The sequence below is a fragment of the Delphinapterus leucas genome, chromosome 7 (genome assembly GCF_059928025.1).
Source record: "Delphinapterus leucas isolate spDelLeu-1000000601 "Yukka" chromosome 7, BTC_Dleu_Yukka2, whole genome shotgun sequence".
Classification (NCBI taxonomy): domain Eukaryota; kingdom Metazoa; phylum Chordata; class Mammalia; order Artiodactyla; family Monodontidae; genus Delphinapterus; species Delphinapterus leucas.
In genome coordinates this window covers 30748730-30768697 of record NC_143135.1, presented here as the reverse complement: position 1 = coordinate 30768697, position 19968 = coordinate 30748730, and the positions used below count along the sequence as shown (strand labels likewise).

General features: G+C 36.7%; 1 protein-coding gene across 1 annotated transcript in view; it reads left to right on the top strand.

Moving 5' to 3' along the window:
* BBOX1 (gamma-butyrobetaine hydroxylase 1) overlaps nt 1–19968 on the top strand; it is a 70968-nt gene that overhangs the window by 28171 nt on the left and 22829 nt on the right. The window contains exon 4 of the mRNA XM_022583739.3: nt 18846–18951. Coding sequence (XP_022439447.1) covers nt 18846–18951 — 106 coding nt within the window. The remainder of the gene's footprint in view (nt 1–18845; nt 18952–19968) is intronic.

Sequence of the window (19968 nt, the reverse complement as noted above, 5' to 3'; positions counted from 1 at the left end):
TATTAAAAACTATTACTGCTGAGTTTTGCATCTGCATGAGTACCTTGCATGCAGGCTTCATGAGATGAATAAAATAATGTCAAACAGCAAATGTTTCTATTGGGCTGTTTGTCAAATGCACCAGCCAAGCCAGTTAAAAATTAACATTATTGAAATAGCCTCTGGGGAGAACAAACATATCTCCTTTCCAGCATTCACTGGATTTCTGCTAGCATTTCTGTAAGCCAGCCCAGCAGCACTTCACACATTAGCTTGTATTAGAGATTGAGGACGTATGAGTGAAAAATATGATTATTCTTTGGCATCTGGCCCCTTAGAAATTGCTCCTACCATTAGTACTTCCTCCAAATCTGACTTTGAAACAGCTACTTGCTTGATATACATGTTACTAGAAAACATTTGTGAAGTGTGGGGACTGAAGAGGGGAAGAAAAAACAAGTTTACCCATTTTGCTGAAGTTTCTAGCTAAGCAATTGCTTGAGAAAACCACACAGCCCTTCTTGAATAAAAATGGCTATAAAATAAAAACTAACCTAGAAGCAATTCAGACTTGGGAAGAAAACAAAGAAAACTTGTCTGAGTTCTGAACTGAGTTGTAATTTCATCCTACTTTGTGAAAAATCTACACTGAAATTTCTTAATGAGCTGTTTTAGATTTAGTACTGATCACAGTATTTGAGGATTGGGTTGGGGGAGCTTTAAAATGTGTATTCTTCTGAGTATTAGGGTTTCCCAAGCAGAGTAACAAGCTGTGTTCTTTCGGCCATTGTGAATCCCAGTTTATGTTATCAGCCAAGAGCCAGTCTCTGGAGTTCCCTTTGTTATCTTAGGTTTCACGGTAAAGTAGCTGCCAACAAAACCACTTGAGTATGAGGTCATCTCATGAATGAAAGGAAAAATAATTTCTGTATCTCATGCTCCTCTAGAAATCACTTGAGGAAATTTATAGGCTACCCTACTAAGGCAGTTGCTTTTCCACAAGCCCTCTGATCCCCATTACCTCTTTGGTTATACTCTGTGCAGCTAAGACAGGCAGCTGCTGTTATTGAGATGGGAGAAAATAATTTTCTATTAAGCACTTTTTATGTGCTAAGTATTGAGCTCCATGCTTTACCATCATGATCTTGAATCTTGACAATTTTGATAAGAATCATTATCCCCATTTTAAAAGTAAAGAAACTGAGGCAGAAGAATCAGCTGCAAACTGTGGTTTACTTGACTCAACAGTCTGTAATCTTTCCTTTACAACACACCGCTACGGTGGTTTGTTGATATTAACATTTTCCCATAATCCCTAATGCCATAATAATTGTTGACTATCAAATGTGTCTTCAACTCATACTGCTAGCCCAGATGCAAGGGTATAATTTGACAGGATTATGTGGAAAGTTCTCAAACGAAACCATAATGACAGTACCAGACTATTCATTCCCTTCCCCTCTATTAAATTCAAATTATAGCCAACTGTTTATGCAAAGGGAAAATGACAGTTGACAAACAGATAACTTGTCACAAGAGAAGATAAAGTTTGTATTTATTTTTCTTTTTTTTAAATTTTTTAAATTTTATTTTATTTATTTTTTTATACAGCACGTTCTTATTAATTTTAGTCATCAATTTTATATACATCAGTGTATACATGTCAATCCCAATCACCCAATATATCACACCACCACCACCACCACCCCGCCACTTTCTCCCCTCAGTGTCCATATGTTTGTTCTCTAGATCTGTGTCTCAATTTCTGCCCTGCAAACCGGTTCATCTGTACCATTTTTCTAGGTTCCACATATAGGCATTAAAATATTTGTTTTTCTCTTTCTGACTTGCTTCACTCTGTATGACAGTCTCTAGATCCATCCATGTCTCAACAAATGACCCAGTTTCGTTCCTTTTTATGGCTGACTAATATTCCATTGTATATATGTACCACATCTTCTTTATCCATTCATCTGTCGATGGGCATTTAGGTTGCTTCCATGACCTGGCTATTGTAAACAGTGCTGCAATGAACATTGGGGTGCATGTCTCCTTTTGAATTACGGTTTTCTCTGGGTATATGCATAGTAGTGGGATTGCTGGGTCGTATGGTAATTCTATTTTTAGTTTTTTAAGGAAACTCCATACTGTTCTCCATAGTGGCTGTATCAATTTACATTCCCACCAACAGTGCAAAAGGGTTCCCTCTTCTCCACACCCTCTCCAGCATTTGTTATTTGTAGATTTTCTGATGATGCCCATTCTAACTGGTGTGAGGTGATACCTCATTATAGTTTTGATTCCACAGGCTGCAGGATTGTAGTTTTTCTTGCTTCTAAAGTTTATATTTTAATGTTTCACATTAATAATCTAAACTAGCATCCAATTCTTGTTCTGATGAAATAAATTAAGCACAGTTTTCCTTTCACCCCCCCAAAAAAACTATTAAATATGCTAAATGTGGAAATCTTATAGTTTTTTTTTTTTTGCAATGTACTACATTCTAAGTTTTTCCTCATGAAGGCCTTTGGAACTTTGAAGCAAATTGCTGTAACATTTTTCTTTATGTTTTTAGAGGCAGCTGCCATCTTTCTATCATTACCTGTCTTCAGTTTTATTGTTGGGAGTATTATTAACCTTTAAAAATAAATTTTCAAAAAATACTTCTCATGGTAGAATATAGATACAGAAAAATCACATAAAACAAATGTACAGCTTAATGAATTACTAAGGCAAACACCCTTAAATACCATCCAGGTCAAGAAATGGAACATTGCCAGCCACTCTACAGCCCATCCACAAGTCCTAACCAATCACAAACCTCTCTTTTCTCCCCACATGTAATAGCGCCCCTGAACTTTAAGGTATTCACTATCATATTCACTTACATGGTTTTCTAGTTTAAAGTATTAGCACCCAAGTGTGACTTCCTTAGCACTACAGTTTGGTTTCCCATCTTTTTAGTTTTCTGATATCTTTTTTCCTTACCTACAATCAGTTCTATTTGTAAACATAAATTTATTAATCAGCACCAGTGCTATGTCAATGTATTTCTATTCACTTCGCTTGCCTGAAGCCCATTCTCTCATAAATTCCTCAGGAAGAACTCATGGGAACAATACTCTGAATTCTTGCATATTGAAAGCAATTTAAGACCTTTATACTTGAAAATCAGCTTGGCTAAATATCAAATTCTTGGCTCACAGCATCTCTAAGATGTCAGTATGGTTTTATTGGTGATCTAATTTTCTTTTCCTTATAAATAATTTGATATTTTTAACTAGATTCTCAAAAAATTTTATTTTCTTTAAAGACCAGTAGTTTTATAGACTATTTCTTCATGTTGGTTGCTCTGGGGTAACTTTTTCAGGGAGTATATGGGTTGATCTTTCAGTGTGCAGTTTTGAATCTCATTTTTTTAATTTCAAGAATTTTTTTGAGTTGTAGATTTTAGTATTTGTTCTGTTCTTTACTTTGAGTTTCTTCTCTTGAGGACACCTATTATGTATATATTAAATCATCTTTGCCTATCCTCTTAATTTGTTACTTTCTCTCAAATGTTCTTACCTTTTTTAAAAATTTTTTAAATTGAAGTATAGCTGATTTAGAATGTTGTGTTAATTTCTGCTATACAGCAAAGTGACTCAGTAATACACATGTATGCATTTTTATATTCTTTTCCATTATGGTTTATCCCAGGATATTGAATATAGTTCCCTGTCCTATACAGTAGGACCTCATTGTTAATCCATTCTATATGTAATAGTCTGCATCTCCTTACCCCAAACTTCCAATCCATCCTTCCTCCAACCCCCTCCCCCTTGGCAGCCACAAGTCTGTTCTCGTGATCATGGTATCTTCCCTGCCAGGTAATTATACAAGTCTGTTCTCTATGTCTGTGACTCTGTTTCTGTTTCATATATAAGTTCATTTCTGCCATATTTCAGAATCCACATATAAGTGATATCATACGGTATTTGTCTTTCTCTTTCTGACTTACTTTACTTAGTATGATAAGCTCTAGTTGCATCCATGTTGCTGCAAATGGCATTATTTTGTTCTTTTTTATGGCTGAGTAGTATTCCATTGTATATATGTACCACATCTTCTTTATCCATTCATCTGTCAGTGGACATTAAGGTTGTTTCCATGCCTTAGCTATTGTGAACAGTGCCAACATGAACATAGGGGGGCATGTATCTTTTTGAATTATAGTTTGGTCCGGATATATGCCCAGGAGTGGGATTACTGGATCATATGGTAATTCTATTTTTAGTTCTCTAAGAAACCTCCATACTGTTTTCCATAGCAGCTGCACCAGTGTATATTCCCACCAACAGTGTAGGAGGGCTCCCTTTTCTCCACACCCTCTCCAGCATTTGTTGTTTGTAGATTTTCTGATGATGCCCATTCTGACTGGCATGAGGTGATACCTCATTGTAGTTTTGATTTGCATTTCTCTAATAATTAAGGGTGTTCAGCAGCTTTTCATGTGCCTCTCGGCCATCTGTACATCTTCTTTGGAGAAATGTCTATTTAGGCCTCTGCCCATTTTCTGATTGGGTTGTTTGCTTTTTTGTTGTTGAATTGTATGAGTCATTTGTATAATTTGGAAATTAAGCCCTTGTGGGTCACATGATTTGAAAATATTATTTCCCATTCCGTAGGTTGCCTTTTTGTTTCGTTTATGGTTTCCTTTGCTATGCAAAAGCTTGTAAGTTTGATTAGGTCCCATTTCTTTATTTTTGTTTTTATTTCTATTGCATTGGAAGACTGACCTAAGAAAACATTGATATGATTTATGTCAGAGAATGTTTTGCCTATGATCTCTTCTAGGAGTTTTATGGTGTCATATCTTATGTCATTTTGAGTTTATTTTTGTGTATGGTGTGAGGATGTATTGTAACTTCATTGATTTGCATACTCCTGTTCAACTTCCCCAGCACCACTTGCTGAAGAGACTGTCTTTCTCCCATTTTATATTCTTCCCTCCTTTGTTGAAGATTAATTGACCGTAGGAGTGTGGGTTTATTTCGGGGCTCTCTGTTCTGTAAAATTTATCCATATGTATGTTTCTGTGACAATACCACATTGTTTTGATTACTGTAGCTTTGTAGTATTGTCTGAGTGTAGGAGGGTTTTGCCTCCTGCTTTGTTATTTTTCCTTAGGATTGCTTTGGCAATTCTGGGTCTTTTATAGTTCCATATAAATTATAGGATAATTTATTCTAGTTCTGTGAAAAATATAATGGGTAATTTGATACAGATCTCTCTTTTTTTAACATCTCTATTGGAGTATAATTACTTTAAAATGGTGTGTTAGTTTCTACTGTATAACAAAATGAATCAGCTATATATATACATATACCCCCATATCCCCTCCCACTTGCATCTCCGTCCCACCCTCCCTATCCCACCCTCTAGGTGGTCACAAAGCACCAAGCTAATCTCTCACTGTTATGCTGCTGCTCCCCACTAACTATTTTACATTTTCCAGTGTATATATGTCCATGTCACTCTCACTTCATCCTAGTTTACCCTTCCCCCTCCCCGTGTCCTCAAGGCCATTCTCTACATCTGTGTCTTTATTTGTGTCCTGCGTCTAGGTTCTTCAGAACCATTTATTTTTATAATCCATATATATGTGTTAGCATACAGTATTTATTTTTCTCTTTCTGACTTACTTCACTCTGTATGACAGGCTCTAGGTCCATCCACCTCACTACAAATAACTCAGCTTTGTTTCTATTTATGGCCGAGTAATATTCCATTGTATATATGTGCATCTTCTTTATCCATTCATCTATTGATGGACATGAAGGTTGTTTCCATGTCCTGGCTACTGTAAATAGTGCTGCAATGAACATTGCGATACATGACTCTTTTTGAATTATGGTTTTCTCAGGGTATATACCCAGTAATGGGATTGCTGGGTTGTATGGTAGTTCTATTTTTAGTTTTTTAAGGAACCTCCATACTGTTCTGCATAGTGGCTGTATCAGTTTACATTCCCACCAACAGTGCAGCAGGGTTCCCTTTTCTCCACACCCTCTCCAGCATTTATTGTTTATAGACATTTTGAGGATGGCCATCCTGACTGGTATGAGGTGATACCTCATTGTAGTTTTAATTTGCATTTTTCTAATGATTAGTGGTGTTGAGCATCTTTTCATGTGTTTGTTGGCAATCTGTATATCTTCTTGACAGAAATGTTTATTTAGGTCTTCTGCCCATTTTAGGATTGCGTTGTTGGTTTGTTTGATATTGAGCTGCATGAGCTGCCTATATATTTTGGAGACTAATCCTTTGTCAGTTCCTTCGTTTGCAAATATTTTCTCCCATTCTGAGGGTTGTCTTTTCATCTTGTTTATGGTATCCTTTGCTGTGCAAAAGCTTTTACGTTTCATTAGGTCCCATTTCTTTATTTTTGCTTTTATTTCCATTACTCTAGGAGGTGGGTCAAAAAGGATCTTGTTGTGATCTATGTCATAGAGTGTTCTGCCTATGTTTTCCTCTAAGAGTCTGATAGTGTCTGGCCTTACATTTAGGTCTTTAATAAATTTTGAGTTTATTTTTGTGTATGGTGTTAAAGAGCGTTCTAATTTCATTCTTTTACATGTAGCTGTCCAATTTTTCCAGCACCACTTATTGAAGAGGCTGTCTTTTCTCCATTGTATACTCTTGCCTCCCTTATCTAAGATAAGGTGACCATATGTGTGTGGGTTTATCCCTGGGCTTTCTATCCTGTTCCATTGATCTATACTTCTGTTTTTGTGCCAGTACTGTACTGTATTGATTACTGTAGCTTTGTAGTATACTCTAAAGTCTGGGAGCCTGATTCCTCCGGCTCCATTTTTCTTTCTCAAAGTTGCTTTAGCTATTCAGGGTCTTTTGTGTTTCCATACAAACTGTAAAATTTTTTGTTCTAGCTCTGTGAAAAATGCCATTGGTAGTTTGATAGGGATTGCATTGACTCTGTAGATTGCTTTGAGTAGTATAGTCATTTTCACATTGTTGATTTTTCCAATCCAAGAACATGGTATATCTCTCCATCTGTTTGTGTTATCTTTGATTTCTTTCATCAGTGTCTTATAGCTTTCAGAGTACAGGTCTTTTACCTCCTTAGGTAGGTTTATTCCTAGGTATTTTGTTCTTTTTGTTGCAATGGTAAATAGTAGTGTTTCCTTAATTTCTCTTTCAGAATTTTCAGCATTAGTGTTTAGGAATGGAAGAGAGTTCTGTGCATTAATTTTGTATCCTGCTACTTTACCAAATTCATTGAGTAGCTCTAGTAGTTCTCTGGTAGCATTTTTAGGATTCTCTATGTATAGTATTATGTCATCTGCAAACAGTGACAGTTTTACTTCTTCTTTTCCAATTTGGATTCCTTTTATTTCTTTTTCTTCTCTGGTTGCTGTCGCTAAAACTTCCAAACCTATGTTGAATAATAATGGTGAGAGTGAGCAACCTTGTCTTGCTCCTGGTCTTAGTGGAAATGTTTTCATTTTTTTACCATTAAGAACGATGTTGGCTGTGGGTTTGTCATATATGGTCTTTATTATGTTGAGGTAAGTTCCCCTTATGCCTACTTTCTGGAGGGTTTTTATCATAAATGGGTGTTGAACTTTGTCAAAAGCTTTTTCTACATCTATTGAGAAGATCATATGGTTTTTATCCTTCAATTTGTTAATATGGTTTATCACATTGATTGATTTGTGGATATTGAAGAATTCTTGCATTCCTGGGATATACCCCACTTGATTATGCTGTATGATCCTTTTAATGGGTTGTTGGATTCTCTTTGCTAGTATTTTGTGGAGGATTTTAGCAACTATATTCATCAGTGATATTGGTCTGTAGTTTTCTTTTTTTGTGACATCTTTGTCTGGTTTTGGTATCGGGGTGATTGTGACCTCGTAGAATGAGTTTGGGAGTGTTCCTCCCTCTGCTATATTTTGGAAGAGTTTGAGAAGGATAGGTGTTACCTCTTCTCTAAATGTTTGATAGAATTCGCCGGTGCAGTCTCTGGTCCTGGGCTTTTGTTTGTTGGAAGATTTTTAATCACAGTTTCAATTTCAGTGCTTGTGATTCGTCTGTTTATATTTTCTATTTCTTCTGGGTTCAGTCTCAGAAGGTTGTGTTTTTCTGAGAATTTGTCCATTTCTTCCAGGCTGTCCATTTTATTGGCATATCATTGCTTGTAGTATTCTCTCATGATTCTTTGTATTTCTGCAGTGTCAGTTGTTGTTTCACCTTTTTCATATCTAATTCTATTGATTTGGGTCTTCTCCCTTTTTTTGTTGATAAGTCTGGCTAATGGTTTATCAATTTCATTTATCTTCTTAAAGAACTAGCTTTTAGTTTTATTGATCTTTAGTATGGTTTCCTTCATTTCTTTTTCATTTATTTCGATCTGATCTTTATGATTTCTTTCCTTCTGCTACTTTGGATTTTTTCTGTTCTTTCTCTAATTGCTTTAGGTGTAAGTTTAGGTTGTTTATTTGAGGTGTTTCTTCTTTCTTTAGGTAAGATTTTATTGCTATAAACTTCCCTCTTAGACTGCTTTTGCAGCATCCCATGGGTTTTGTGTCATCATGTTTTCATTGTCATTTGTTTCTAGGTATTTTTTGATTTCCTCTTTGATTTCTTCAGTGATTTCTTGGTTATTTAGTAACATATTTTTTAGCTTCTGTGTGTGTATTTTTTCCTCTAATTGATAGCTAATCTTATAGTGTTGTGGTCAGAAAAGACACTTGATACGATTTCAATTTTCTTAAGTTTACCAAGGCTTGATTTGTGACCCAAGATATGATCTATCCTGGAGAATGTTCCATGAGCACTTGAGAAGAAAGTTTATTCTGTTGTTTTGGGATGGAATGTCTTATAAATATCAATTAAGTGCATCTTGTTTAATGTGTCATTTAAAGCTTGTGTTTCCTTATTTATTTTCATTTTGAATGATCTGTCCATTGGTGAACGTGGGGTGTTAAAGTCCCCTACTCTTATTGTGTTACTGTAGATTTCCCCTTTTATGGCTGTTAACATTTGCCTTATGTAGTGAGGTGCTCCTATGTTGGGTGCATAAATATTTACAATTGTTATATCTTCTTCTTGGATTAATCCCTTGATCATTATGTAGTGTCCTTCTTTGTCTCTTGTAATACTCTTTCTTTTCAGGTAGACTGCCTATTTCCTCTTCATTTGTTTGGTCTGGTGGGTTTTTACCTTGCTCCTTCAACTGCTATTTGTTTCTCTGTCTTCTCATTTTGCTTAACTTACTGTGTTTGGGGTCTACTTTTGGCAGGTTGCAGGTTTGTAGTTCCCATTGTTTTTGGTGTCTGCCCTCAGTGGGTAAGGTTGGTTCAGTGGGCTGTGTAGGCTTCCTGGTGGAGGGGACTAGTTAGTGCCTGTGTTCTGGTGAATGAGGCTGGATCTTGTCTTTCTGGTGGGCAGGACTGTGCCCAGTGGTGTGTTTTGTGGTGTCTGTGAACTTAGTATGATTTTAGGCAGCTTCTCTGCTAATGGGTCAGGTTGTGTTCCTGTCTTGCTAGTTGTTTGGCATGTGGTGTCCAGCACTGTAGCTTGCTGATGGTTGATTGGAGCTGGGTCTTAGCGTCGAGACAGAGATCTCTGGGAGAGCTCTTGCCAATTGATATTACATGGGGCTGGGAGGTATCTGGTGATCCAGTGTCCTGGAGTCTGCTCTTCCACCTCAGAGGTTCAGACCTGACACCTGGCTGGAGCACCAAGACCCTCTCAGCCACAGGGCTCAGAACAAAAGTGAGGGAAAAAAAGAAAGAAAAAATAATAAAATAAATAAAGTTATTAAAATTAAAAATTATATAATTAAAATTGTAAAAATGAAAAAGTAAGTTTAAAAAGAGAGCAACCAAACCAATAAACAAATCCACCAATGATAACAAGTGCTAGAAACTATACTAAAAGAAACAGACAGACATAACCTTAGGACAAGTGGTAAAAGCAAACCTACACAGACAAAATCATACAAAGAAGCATACGGATACACATTCACAAAAAGAGAAAAAGGAAAAATATATACATATATATATATATATATGTATATAAAAGGAAGAGAGCAACCAAATCAATAAATAAATCTACCCATGATAATAAGCTCTAAATACTAAACTAAGATAAACATAAAACCAGAAACAAATTAGATGCAGAAAGCAAACCCCAAGTCTACAGTTGCTCCCAAAGTCCACCACCTCAATTTTGGGATGATTTGTTGTCTGTTCAGGTATTCCACAGATGCAGGGTACCTCAAGTTGATTGTAGAGATTTAATCCCCTGCTTCTGAGGCTGCTGGGAGAGATTTCCCTCTCTCTTCTTTGTTCGCACAGCTCTGGAAGTTCAGCTTTGGATTTGGCCCTGCCTCTGCATGTAGGTCGCCCTCTGGCATCTCTTCTTCTCCCAGACAGGGGGAGGTTAAAGGAGCACCTGATTTGGGGGCTCTGGCTTACTCAGGCCAGTGGGGAGGGAAGGGTACAGAATGCGGGGCAAGCCTGCGGCAGCAGAGGCCAACATGATATTGCAACAGCGTGAGGTGCGCTGTGTGTTCTCCTGGGGAAGTTGTCCCTGAATCATGGGACCCTGGCAGTGGTGGGCTGCACAGGCTCCCAGGTGGGGAGGTGTGCATAGTGACCTGTGCTTGCACACAGGATTCTTGGTGGCTGCAGTAGCAACCTTCGCTTTTCATGCCTGTCTCTGGTGTCCGCGCTGATAGCAGCATCTCGCACCCATCCCTGGAGCTCGTTTAGGCAGTGCTCTGCCTTCTGTGGGCACTCGGGGAAGGAATGCCCTCACATCACACACCCCAAAACAATGGTCTCTTGACCCTTAGGCCGTTCCAGACGTTTTCTCGGACGCCCTCCCAGCTAGCTGTGGCGCACGAGCCCCCTTCAGGCTGTGTTCACACAGCCAACCCCAGTCCTCTCCCTGGGATCTGACCTCCAAAGCCCGAACCTCAGCTCCCAGCCCCTGCCCACGCCGGCGGGTGAGCAGACAAGCCTCTCGGGCTGGTGAGTGCTGGTCAGCACCGATCCTCTGTGCAGGAATCTCTCCGCTTTGCCCTCTGCACCCCCGTTGCTGTGCTCTCCTCCATGGCTCTGAAGCTTCCCTCCCACCCACCCCGTCTCTGCCAGTGAAGGGGCTTCCTAGTGTGTAGAAACTTTTCTTCCTTCATAGCTCCCTCCCAGATGTGCAGGTCCCGTCCCTATTCTTTTGTGTCTGTTTTTTCTTTTTTTCTTTTGCCCCACCCAGGTACGTGGGGAGTTTCTTGCCTTTGGGGAAGTCTGAGGTCTTTTGCCAGCGTTCAGTAGGTGTTCTGTAGGAGCTGTTCCACGTGTAGATGTATTTTTGGAGGGGAAGGTGATCACATCTTACTCCTCAGGCCACCTTGAAGGTCCCCTATCTCTTTTTTTTTTTTTTTTGACATTTAAATTTTCCTCCCTTTCATCCTGTAGTCATCCAAAGGCATTATTTGTTATGCTTATTTGATCTTGTATTTCTTCTAATTTAGTCTTCATTTTCTAATTATTTTTAATTTTTTTTTCTTTTCTGAGTATGTCATCCCATTTTTGAGTTTCTGCTTCTTATGTAAGTTATTCTTTCTTATATTGTACCAAAGTCTTCTGGATTCATTAGAAGTAGCTATAAGTAGAAAATAGAAGTTAGAAACAGAAAAAAATATATTTTTCATCTTTTAGGGGCATATCCTTCTATCAATGATGTATTTTCTGTAGGTGTGCTATTTCACTATTTTTTCTTTCTCTTTTATAAATTAACTATGAGACTAAACCTTAATCATTTGTATGTTGCTTATCTTTATATAAAACGTGTTTTCTTAACTATTAAAGGGAGATGTGATTCAGAAACCTTTTATAAGTTATGTTTTTAAGCTATATTTCAAAATTACGGGCAATAACATTCTAAGACCTCCCAGTCCTTCTCCTTTACTTTCGTCTAGACCTTTTTCCTTTGTCCCTGTAATGCTCAACATAGGATCTTTTTCTCAGAAGGAAGCTTTATCCTGGAAGGGAATTTGGTAAGATTTTAGAGTTCATGGTGCTCAGACTATTCCAACTCCTTACTATAGACCTCTTGTATTCAGCTATAGTGGAATGTCAAAATCCCCTCCCAGCTTTAATTACCATTCTCAAGTTGCCCTACTGCACTTTCCAGTGAATATCTGTCAGTAATTTGGGAATTTTTCAGGTCCATCAGATATCTAGTTGCTTCCCTCTGCTTCTTCCTACACAGTTGCTTTGGAAGGCCCATCTCTATACTCACTCATTTTGGGGGTTCATGGAAATATCTTGTCACCTAATTTTGATTAGATATTGTCACTGAGTTTTGGGGTTTGTACACTAGATGTCTTGCAGAGAGAATTCAGAGAGATTAAAAACTTTGTCACCACCAACATTCCAGAATCCTCCTTGTTTACTTCATATCTTTATGTTTTATGGAGCTGTTCAGTTCCCTGCTGTAATGAGATTTTTTTTTTTGTAAGACTTTACAGGACTATAGGGAAGCAGAAATTTGAAGAGAAGCCAAGAATAGCCATTGAGCAAATCTTCCTTGCTCATCTCTCACATCCTCTGATAGATCATATTCTTTCCCTCCACTAGGCCTTCTCACAAGCTATTTTTTTCTGCCTGCAATGCCCTTTAGCCTTCTAAGTAAATCCTACTCAGTCTTCAGGTCCCCACCTGACTGTCACTTCTTTACTCTCATAACACCTTGTACGTTAGCTTTGGAAGATAAATCACACTAATATGTCTTCTGCATAGACTGTAAGCTCCATGAAGTGCAAGTACCGTGACTATTCTATTCACTTCTGCATCCTCAGTTCCTGGCCCGTTGTATGTGTCTAATAAATGATAATGGAAAAATAAATATCTGGATGTCTGATGAGTGACTGCATCTAGCAAGTCACATGTGGAAGCATCACAACTATAGTTAGAAATAATAATAAGCAATATGTATTCCTTTAGATGGTTAACTATAAATTCTTTTGATTTATTTTAGCTAGGAGAGCATTTTCCATGTTAAAACTTAAAAAATAAAAATAAAGATATGAACATTATGTTTTTGATACAATGGGATAAGTAATGATGTTCAAAAAAGGCATTCTTTCTTATATCTGACAATAAGAGTTTGCAGCAGGTCAACATTGGAGGTTGTAGCTGCTGGGGACAATAAATCCAGGTTGCAGGTTTAGAACATCTTTTCATATAAATAGTACTTCAAAAAAGAAAAAGATTGCAAATAAATTCAGCATGATTTTCCAAGTGTGAGCCACTAACCAAAAGAGTATAAAATCTATCACCCAGGTTATAAAGAAAAAATCTAGTGAAAACAAAATTTCAGCATTCCATAAATACTGAAGGATTCAAATTTGTCACAAATCACTATTAATATCATGAAATGCCATGGTATCTATGACTGGCCATCTAGATTAGGGTGAATCTAGTAAATTAGCATTCAAACCAATTCCATGAAATACAGTGCTACCTTAACATCATGATTTTAATGTACAGAAGATTTTGACAAAATTCTTGAATAGATGAGGAAAAATAGGGAAAGTTCTAATTAAATGTTGAGAATGACATGAATAGCTCAGTGAAAATACTTAGGCTTGTTTAATAACACCTTTGGCAAAAGCAGTATTATTTGTACAGTGACAATTACCTGCCCCAAGTACAATTACAAGCAAGTCTACACCATCAGATTTAGATGCTATACTGAGCCTGCTTCTTCCACTTTAGAACAATCTGGTCCTGTACCTCTATTGCATGACACCTCCTGATAATCAGCTTGAGTTGTTTCCTTTCTTAGAACAACCTAAGAATATGTCACTAATAAGAGGTGCATGTAAGTACACCCTAATCTCACTAAGGCTCCACAAGCGGACTTTTTAAAAATCCTTTCTACACAGGCCAATGGATCATGCTTGCATTTATTTCTGCTATGTTTCATTGGAGATTTGGATTTGAGAAGGATAAGTGAAAGCTTAGAGTCATAGAAGCCTTCCTAGCATGACTCATTTCTATAAGGAGGTAGAAAGGTAAATCAAATGACATTTCTAAGATTTTTCCAGACTTATGCTATAACTATTAAGAGAAGGTTTTATGATTGGAACTGGCAAACTCCTTTCCTGGGATTTATCATTACGTGTGAGCATAGACTTTTAGGCTATACATCCCATACCGTGCCTAAGACACTTTAGGGCTATAAAATGTTTACCATCCCCTGCCAGTTAGCTCAGAGGGCTGGAGAACTGCTTTGAAGAAGCCAAGTCACAAGCCCCATCCCTGTAGAAACCAGTTAGTGTCAAAGAAAAGATCTGTTCCCTGCCTAAAGCTTGCACCTTGAATCTCAGCCAGCTCTTGGCCACAGCAAAACTCAGTTCATTTACCCTTGATCGTAGGAGGAACAAGGAAAGAGAATATAGATGGATCAAAGCAAAACCATCATCACTCTTGACAGAAAATCTAAATAAAGTCATTTCCTCCTGACAGTGTCAACAGCATCATCTTCTTAGAAGACATTATATATTTTATAATTTGATGAAATTACTCTTTTTGTATCCTAAATCCCTTCCTATATGTAGATTATTCTTGGAATGCTGATGTTGACAATAGTCTGAATCTGTATTATATATGGACCATGGAGTGACATGAACTTCATAGCGAACATGTATTTCTTGGCTATAGTCACAACAATATAATGGATTGCCTGACTCATACTTGAGTTGCAGCAGGCTATACATACCCTTTTCTCCTTTCGCTAGGTCTCTTTCCAGTTCATGCCCACATATGGATGGCTCTTTAATTTTAATGAAAGTTATACCAGGCTTTCCACCCTAAATTTAAATGAGAAAAAAAAAACAACAGAGCAAAATAGCTAGTTTCATTCTCAGTCCCAGAGAATGGGGAAGAAGCCCAACCTTTTCCTTTCAGATTCCTCTGCCTCAAATACATCTCTCAGATATTCACATTTCTCCTTCCCTTACTTAATTCAGGTTTCTATGAAAAATTTCAGCTCTTTCTAGAGTACTTCCCAAACCATCATTTCCACCATGATGTTCTCCTGGCCCCAAACCTTATCTCCTTGCCTTGCTTTATTTTCTTTATAGCACTTATCTCTATCTGATATTAGATTTGGTGATTGCTTGTTTGTCCTTTTTGTTCCCTACTATATGAACTAATGCTAAAACAATACCTGGAATAGAATAGGTTTTTTCAATATATATTTATTGAAAATGACTTAATATGAACATAAATTAACAAATAGACATTATAACAGCAATAAAATGGCATGCATGTATAGTGACATATTTTCAAATCAGCTTTGGTTTATTTTGAGACACAGCTTCCTTCCAATTACCCATTGTTTCAATCTTCCAAGGAAAAGCCTTACAAAATCTGAATAACGGTTGCTTCTCTTGCCACAGAGTTGCAAGTAATCTCTAGTTATTTTTTTAATTAACTTTTTATAACGTTTAAGTCAAGCTATTCTTTGGTAATAGAGGTAAAATTGACATAACATAAAACTAACCATTTTAACATGTGCATTTCTCTGTCATTTAGTACATTGGCAATGTTGTGAAACCATTACCTCTATTTAATTTTAATCCATTTTCATCAATGATGTTACTTTTTAAAAAACTTATTATTCATCTTGGAGTGGTAGAAAACTAACCCATTACATAGCAAAATTGTAAATAAAGGAAAGAATCAAGCATTTATCTCATCATCCCTATTTAAGCTATTATATGGGGTAAACAAACAGTAGATGAGGGAAAATGAATCTTTTTAAAAGTATTCCAACTGATAAATAAAAAAGAAATTATTAATTTGGTATTTCACTATTTGGAATCCCCAGTGAATTAGTGGGTCTAGCTATTGAGCACGAGCAACAAATATCACAAAAAGAAAGACATCTAGATATTCTGTGCCTTGTAATAAAAGAACACAATCACATCTACAGTTTTGTCAAATAGAGAAGAGAGAGTCTACCCAAGCCTCTGCGTTTAGCTGCCAATTTTCCAGAAACACAGAGGACAGGGAACATGTTGAACTACACCATGAGTATAAAATCTGCAAGGTCCAGGCTGTGAGGAACTCTATAAGGCAAATTCACTACCTTTTTCAAATAATAAATTGTACGAAGTATAGGCTGGAAGAGAAACATATAGATTAAGAGACTTAAAAGACATAACAATTGTTTTTAATGGGCAAGATTAAACATAGTGTCTTAGGATACATGTTCAGGGAATAAAAATGTAAAGAAATGCAAAGAAATGATATGCAAAGAAATGTAAGAAATGCAAAGAAATGATAAATATAGAAGTCACAGTTATTCTAGAGAAGAGAGAAAGGATGGTGACTGGGACAGGGCATATGTTTGAGCTTAAAGTTCTGTTTCTTGATCTGAGTGAAGTTACAAGAGTGTAATTAAAACTTCATTAAGTTCTCCCTAAGATCAGGAATAAGACAGAATGCTGTTTTTTACCACTTATATTCAACATTGTACTAGAAGTTTCGACAAGAGCAATTAGGCAAAAAATAGAAATAAAGGCATCCAGATGATAAAGGAAGAAGTAAATCTATCTCTCTTCCCAGATGGCATGATCCTGTATGTAAAAAACCCAAAAGAATGCACAAAAAAGTTACTGGAGCTAATAAATGAATGCAACAAAGTTTGAGGATACAAGATCCATGCAGAAAAGTCAGTTGTTTTATGTATATCAGCAACGAACAGTCTGAAAAGGAAATTAAGAAAACAATTCCATTTACAATAGCATCTAGAAGAATAAAATACCTATGAATAAATTTAACCAAGGAGGTGAAAGACTTGTAAAATGAAAACTACAAAATGTTGCTGAATGAAATTAAAGATCTAATAAATGGAAGGACATCCTATATTCATGAATTATAAGACATAATATAGTTAAAGATATCAATACTAACCAAAGTGGGCTACAGAGTCAATGCAGTCCTTGCCAAAATTCCAATAGCCTTTTGGCATAAATGGAAAACCCAATCCTCAAATTGATAGGAAATTGAAAGGGGTTCTGAATAGCCAAAACAATATTAAAAAGAATAAACTTGGAGGACTTACCCTTCCTGATTTTAAAACTTACTACAAATCAACAGTAATCAAAATATTGTGGTACTGGGATAAGGATAGACATATAGACTAATGGAATATAAGTGAAAGTGCAGAAATAAACCCGTATATCTATAGCTGATTGATTTTTAACAAGGGTGCTGAAACCATTCAATGGGGAAAGAATACTCTCTTCAACAAATGGTACTAGGACAACTGTATACCCACATGCAAAAGAATGAACTGGGACCTCTTACTCACACCACTTATAAAAAAATAATTCCAAGTGGATCAATTATAGGGCTAAAATCATTAAATTCTTAAGAGAAAACATAGGGGTAAATATTCATGACCTTGAATTAGGCAGTGGATTCATACATATAACACCAAAAACAGCAACAAATATAAATTAATAGGACTTCATCAAAATTAAAAACTTTGAACATCAAAGGACATTCCAAGAAAATGAAAAGACAACCTACAGAAGAGGCAAAAATATTTGCAAATCATGTATCTAAGGATCTAGTATCTCAGATATATAAAGAACTCTTACAACTTAACAAAAAAAAGAGACAATTTTAAAATGGGAAAAATACTTGAATACATTTCTTTAAAGTAGATATACAAATGCCCAACAAGCACAAATGCTCAACATCTTTAGTCATTAGGATATCACAAATCAAACCCACAAGCTACCACTTCACACCGACTAAGATGGCTATAAATAATTTTAAAAAAACAACAGACAACAAGTGTAGTGAGGATGTGGAGAAATTGGAACCCTCACACATTGCTGGTGAGAATGTAAAATGGCTCAGCTGTTGTGGCAAACAATTTGGTGTTTCCTCAAAAAGTTAAAGATATAATTATGACATAATCCCATAATTCCACTCCTAAGTATTACCCCCCCAAAAAAATTTGAGAACAGTTATTCAAATAAATGCATGTTCTTGAACATGTTCACATGTTCAAACCAGCAATATTCACAATAACCAAAGAGTAGCAACAGCGCAAATGTCCATCAAATGATGAATGGATAGAAACATTGTGGTATATCCATACAATAGGACATTATTCAACCATAAAAGAGAATGAAGTACTGATACATGCTACAACATGGATGAATCTCAAAAATATTATGTTAAGTCAAAGAAGCCAGACACAAGAAGTCACATATTGTATGATTCTATTTACATTAAATAGCCAAAAGAGGTAAATCCATAGAGATAGAAAGCAGATTGTTGTTTGCCAGAGACTGGAAAGAGGACAGAATGGGAAGAAACTGCTTAATGGGTAAGAGGTTTTAGTTTGGAGTGATGGAAGTGTTTGGAAACTAGATAGAAAGAGGTGTTGGTTACCAACATTGTAAATGTTCTAAATGCTTCTGAAGTGTTCACTTTAAAGTGGTTCATTTTATGTTCTGTAAATTTTGCCTCAATGAATCATTTTTTCAACTGCATTAAGCTACTAAAAAACATAACCTACACCCATATACACCTCTTTATAAATTTTGCACTCTTTTTTGGAGAGGAGAAGAGAAATGAGGAGATGCTGATTCTGAAACGGTTACTTTGCACAAAGAAAGGTCAGACTCTTTTCCTGACTCATAGTCATTATGGTAATTATTTCATAAAATGAAGTTTCCATTTGCCCCATGTCTCAAGTTCATTCTAACACATTTCCTCTGACTTAGTGACAGCCTGTTTAAACACGTTTCTTGTATTTTACAGACACACTTGGCAAGTGCAAGACAAAATTGACGCAAACAATGTGGCTTACACAACTGGGAAGCTAAGCTTTCACACTGATTATCCAGCCCTCCATCATCCACCTGGGGTAAGGTGAGCCTCAACATATTTTCCACAAGGCAGGCCAAGGACTAATATCCTCCTACATTTTGAGCCTAGAAGATTATATGTTTCACTAGCTAATTTGTCTTATGTAGATCTTTCTCCAAACACAATCCAAACTCAGAAAATCTCTGTACTTAAATCCTGAATAGCCTCATATTCCCAAGGAATAGAAGATTTTCATGTTTTTTTGTTTTGTTTTGTTTTGTTTTAACATTTCTTCATTTCTCCCTGGAAATAACTATTGGCATTTGTTGCTTTGCCAAGACATTTTACCACAGTGGTACATCTTGAGGTCTTTTTGAATATTTACCATTCCCAAGAGAGTTAAAAGAGAAAATAAAACCAGGGAACACAATGTAGAGTTTTTCCCACAAAGTCACATGGCCACCATTCATATCAGTTAGCTATTGCTGCAAAAAAAAACCCAAAAAACAAAACAAAAAAAAACCCGCTCCATAACTTCACAGCTTAAAAGAACAGCCATTTACTTAGCTCATGTCTTTACAATTTGGGCTATGTTCAGCTGGGTAGTTCTGCAGTTGCTGAGTCTGCTAGGGACTGGTTGACCTAAGTGGTAGCTGAGGTGACTTGCCCCTGCTCCATTTGATCTGTCATCCTCTCCCCTCAATCAGCAGAATGTCATCTCTGCCATGTTTTATTGGTCAAAGCAGGTCATAAGTTTAGCCCAGATTCAAGGGGTGAGGAAATAGAGGCCACCTTTTATGGGAGAAGCTGCAAAGATGTACTACAAAGGAGTATGAATACAAGAAGCAGAATAACCCTGTCTGGTTGTGGAAATCATCTACTCTCCCAGCTATCAGATACTTCATTGAGCAGGAAGATGTTCACCATGGAACCACAAATCCTCCAGATTTTCTGGAAGCCTCCTCTTCCACTACATTGTTACAAAATTACCATTTTACTAAACCAGCTACGTTTTTACAAAAGCATCATTTTGTTAAACCAAGAAATAAATGGTCAGGAAACTACCTTTGAAAAG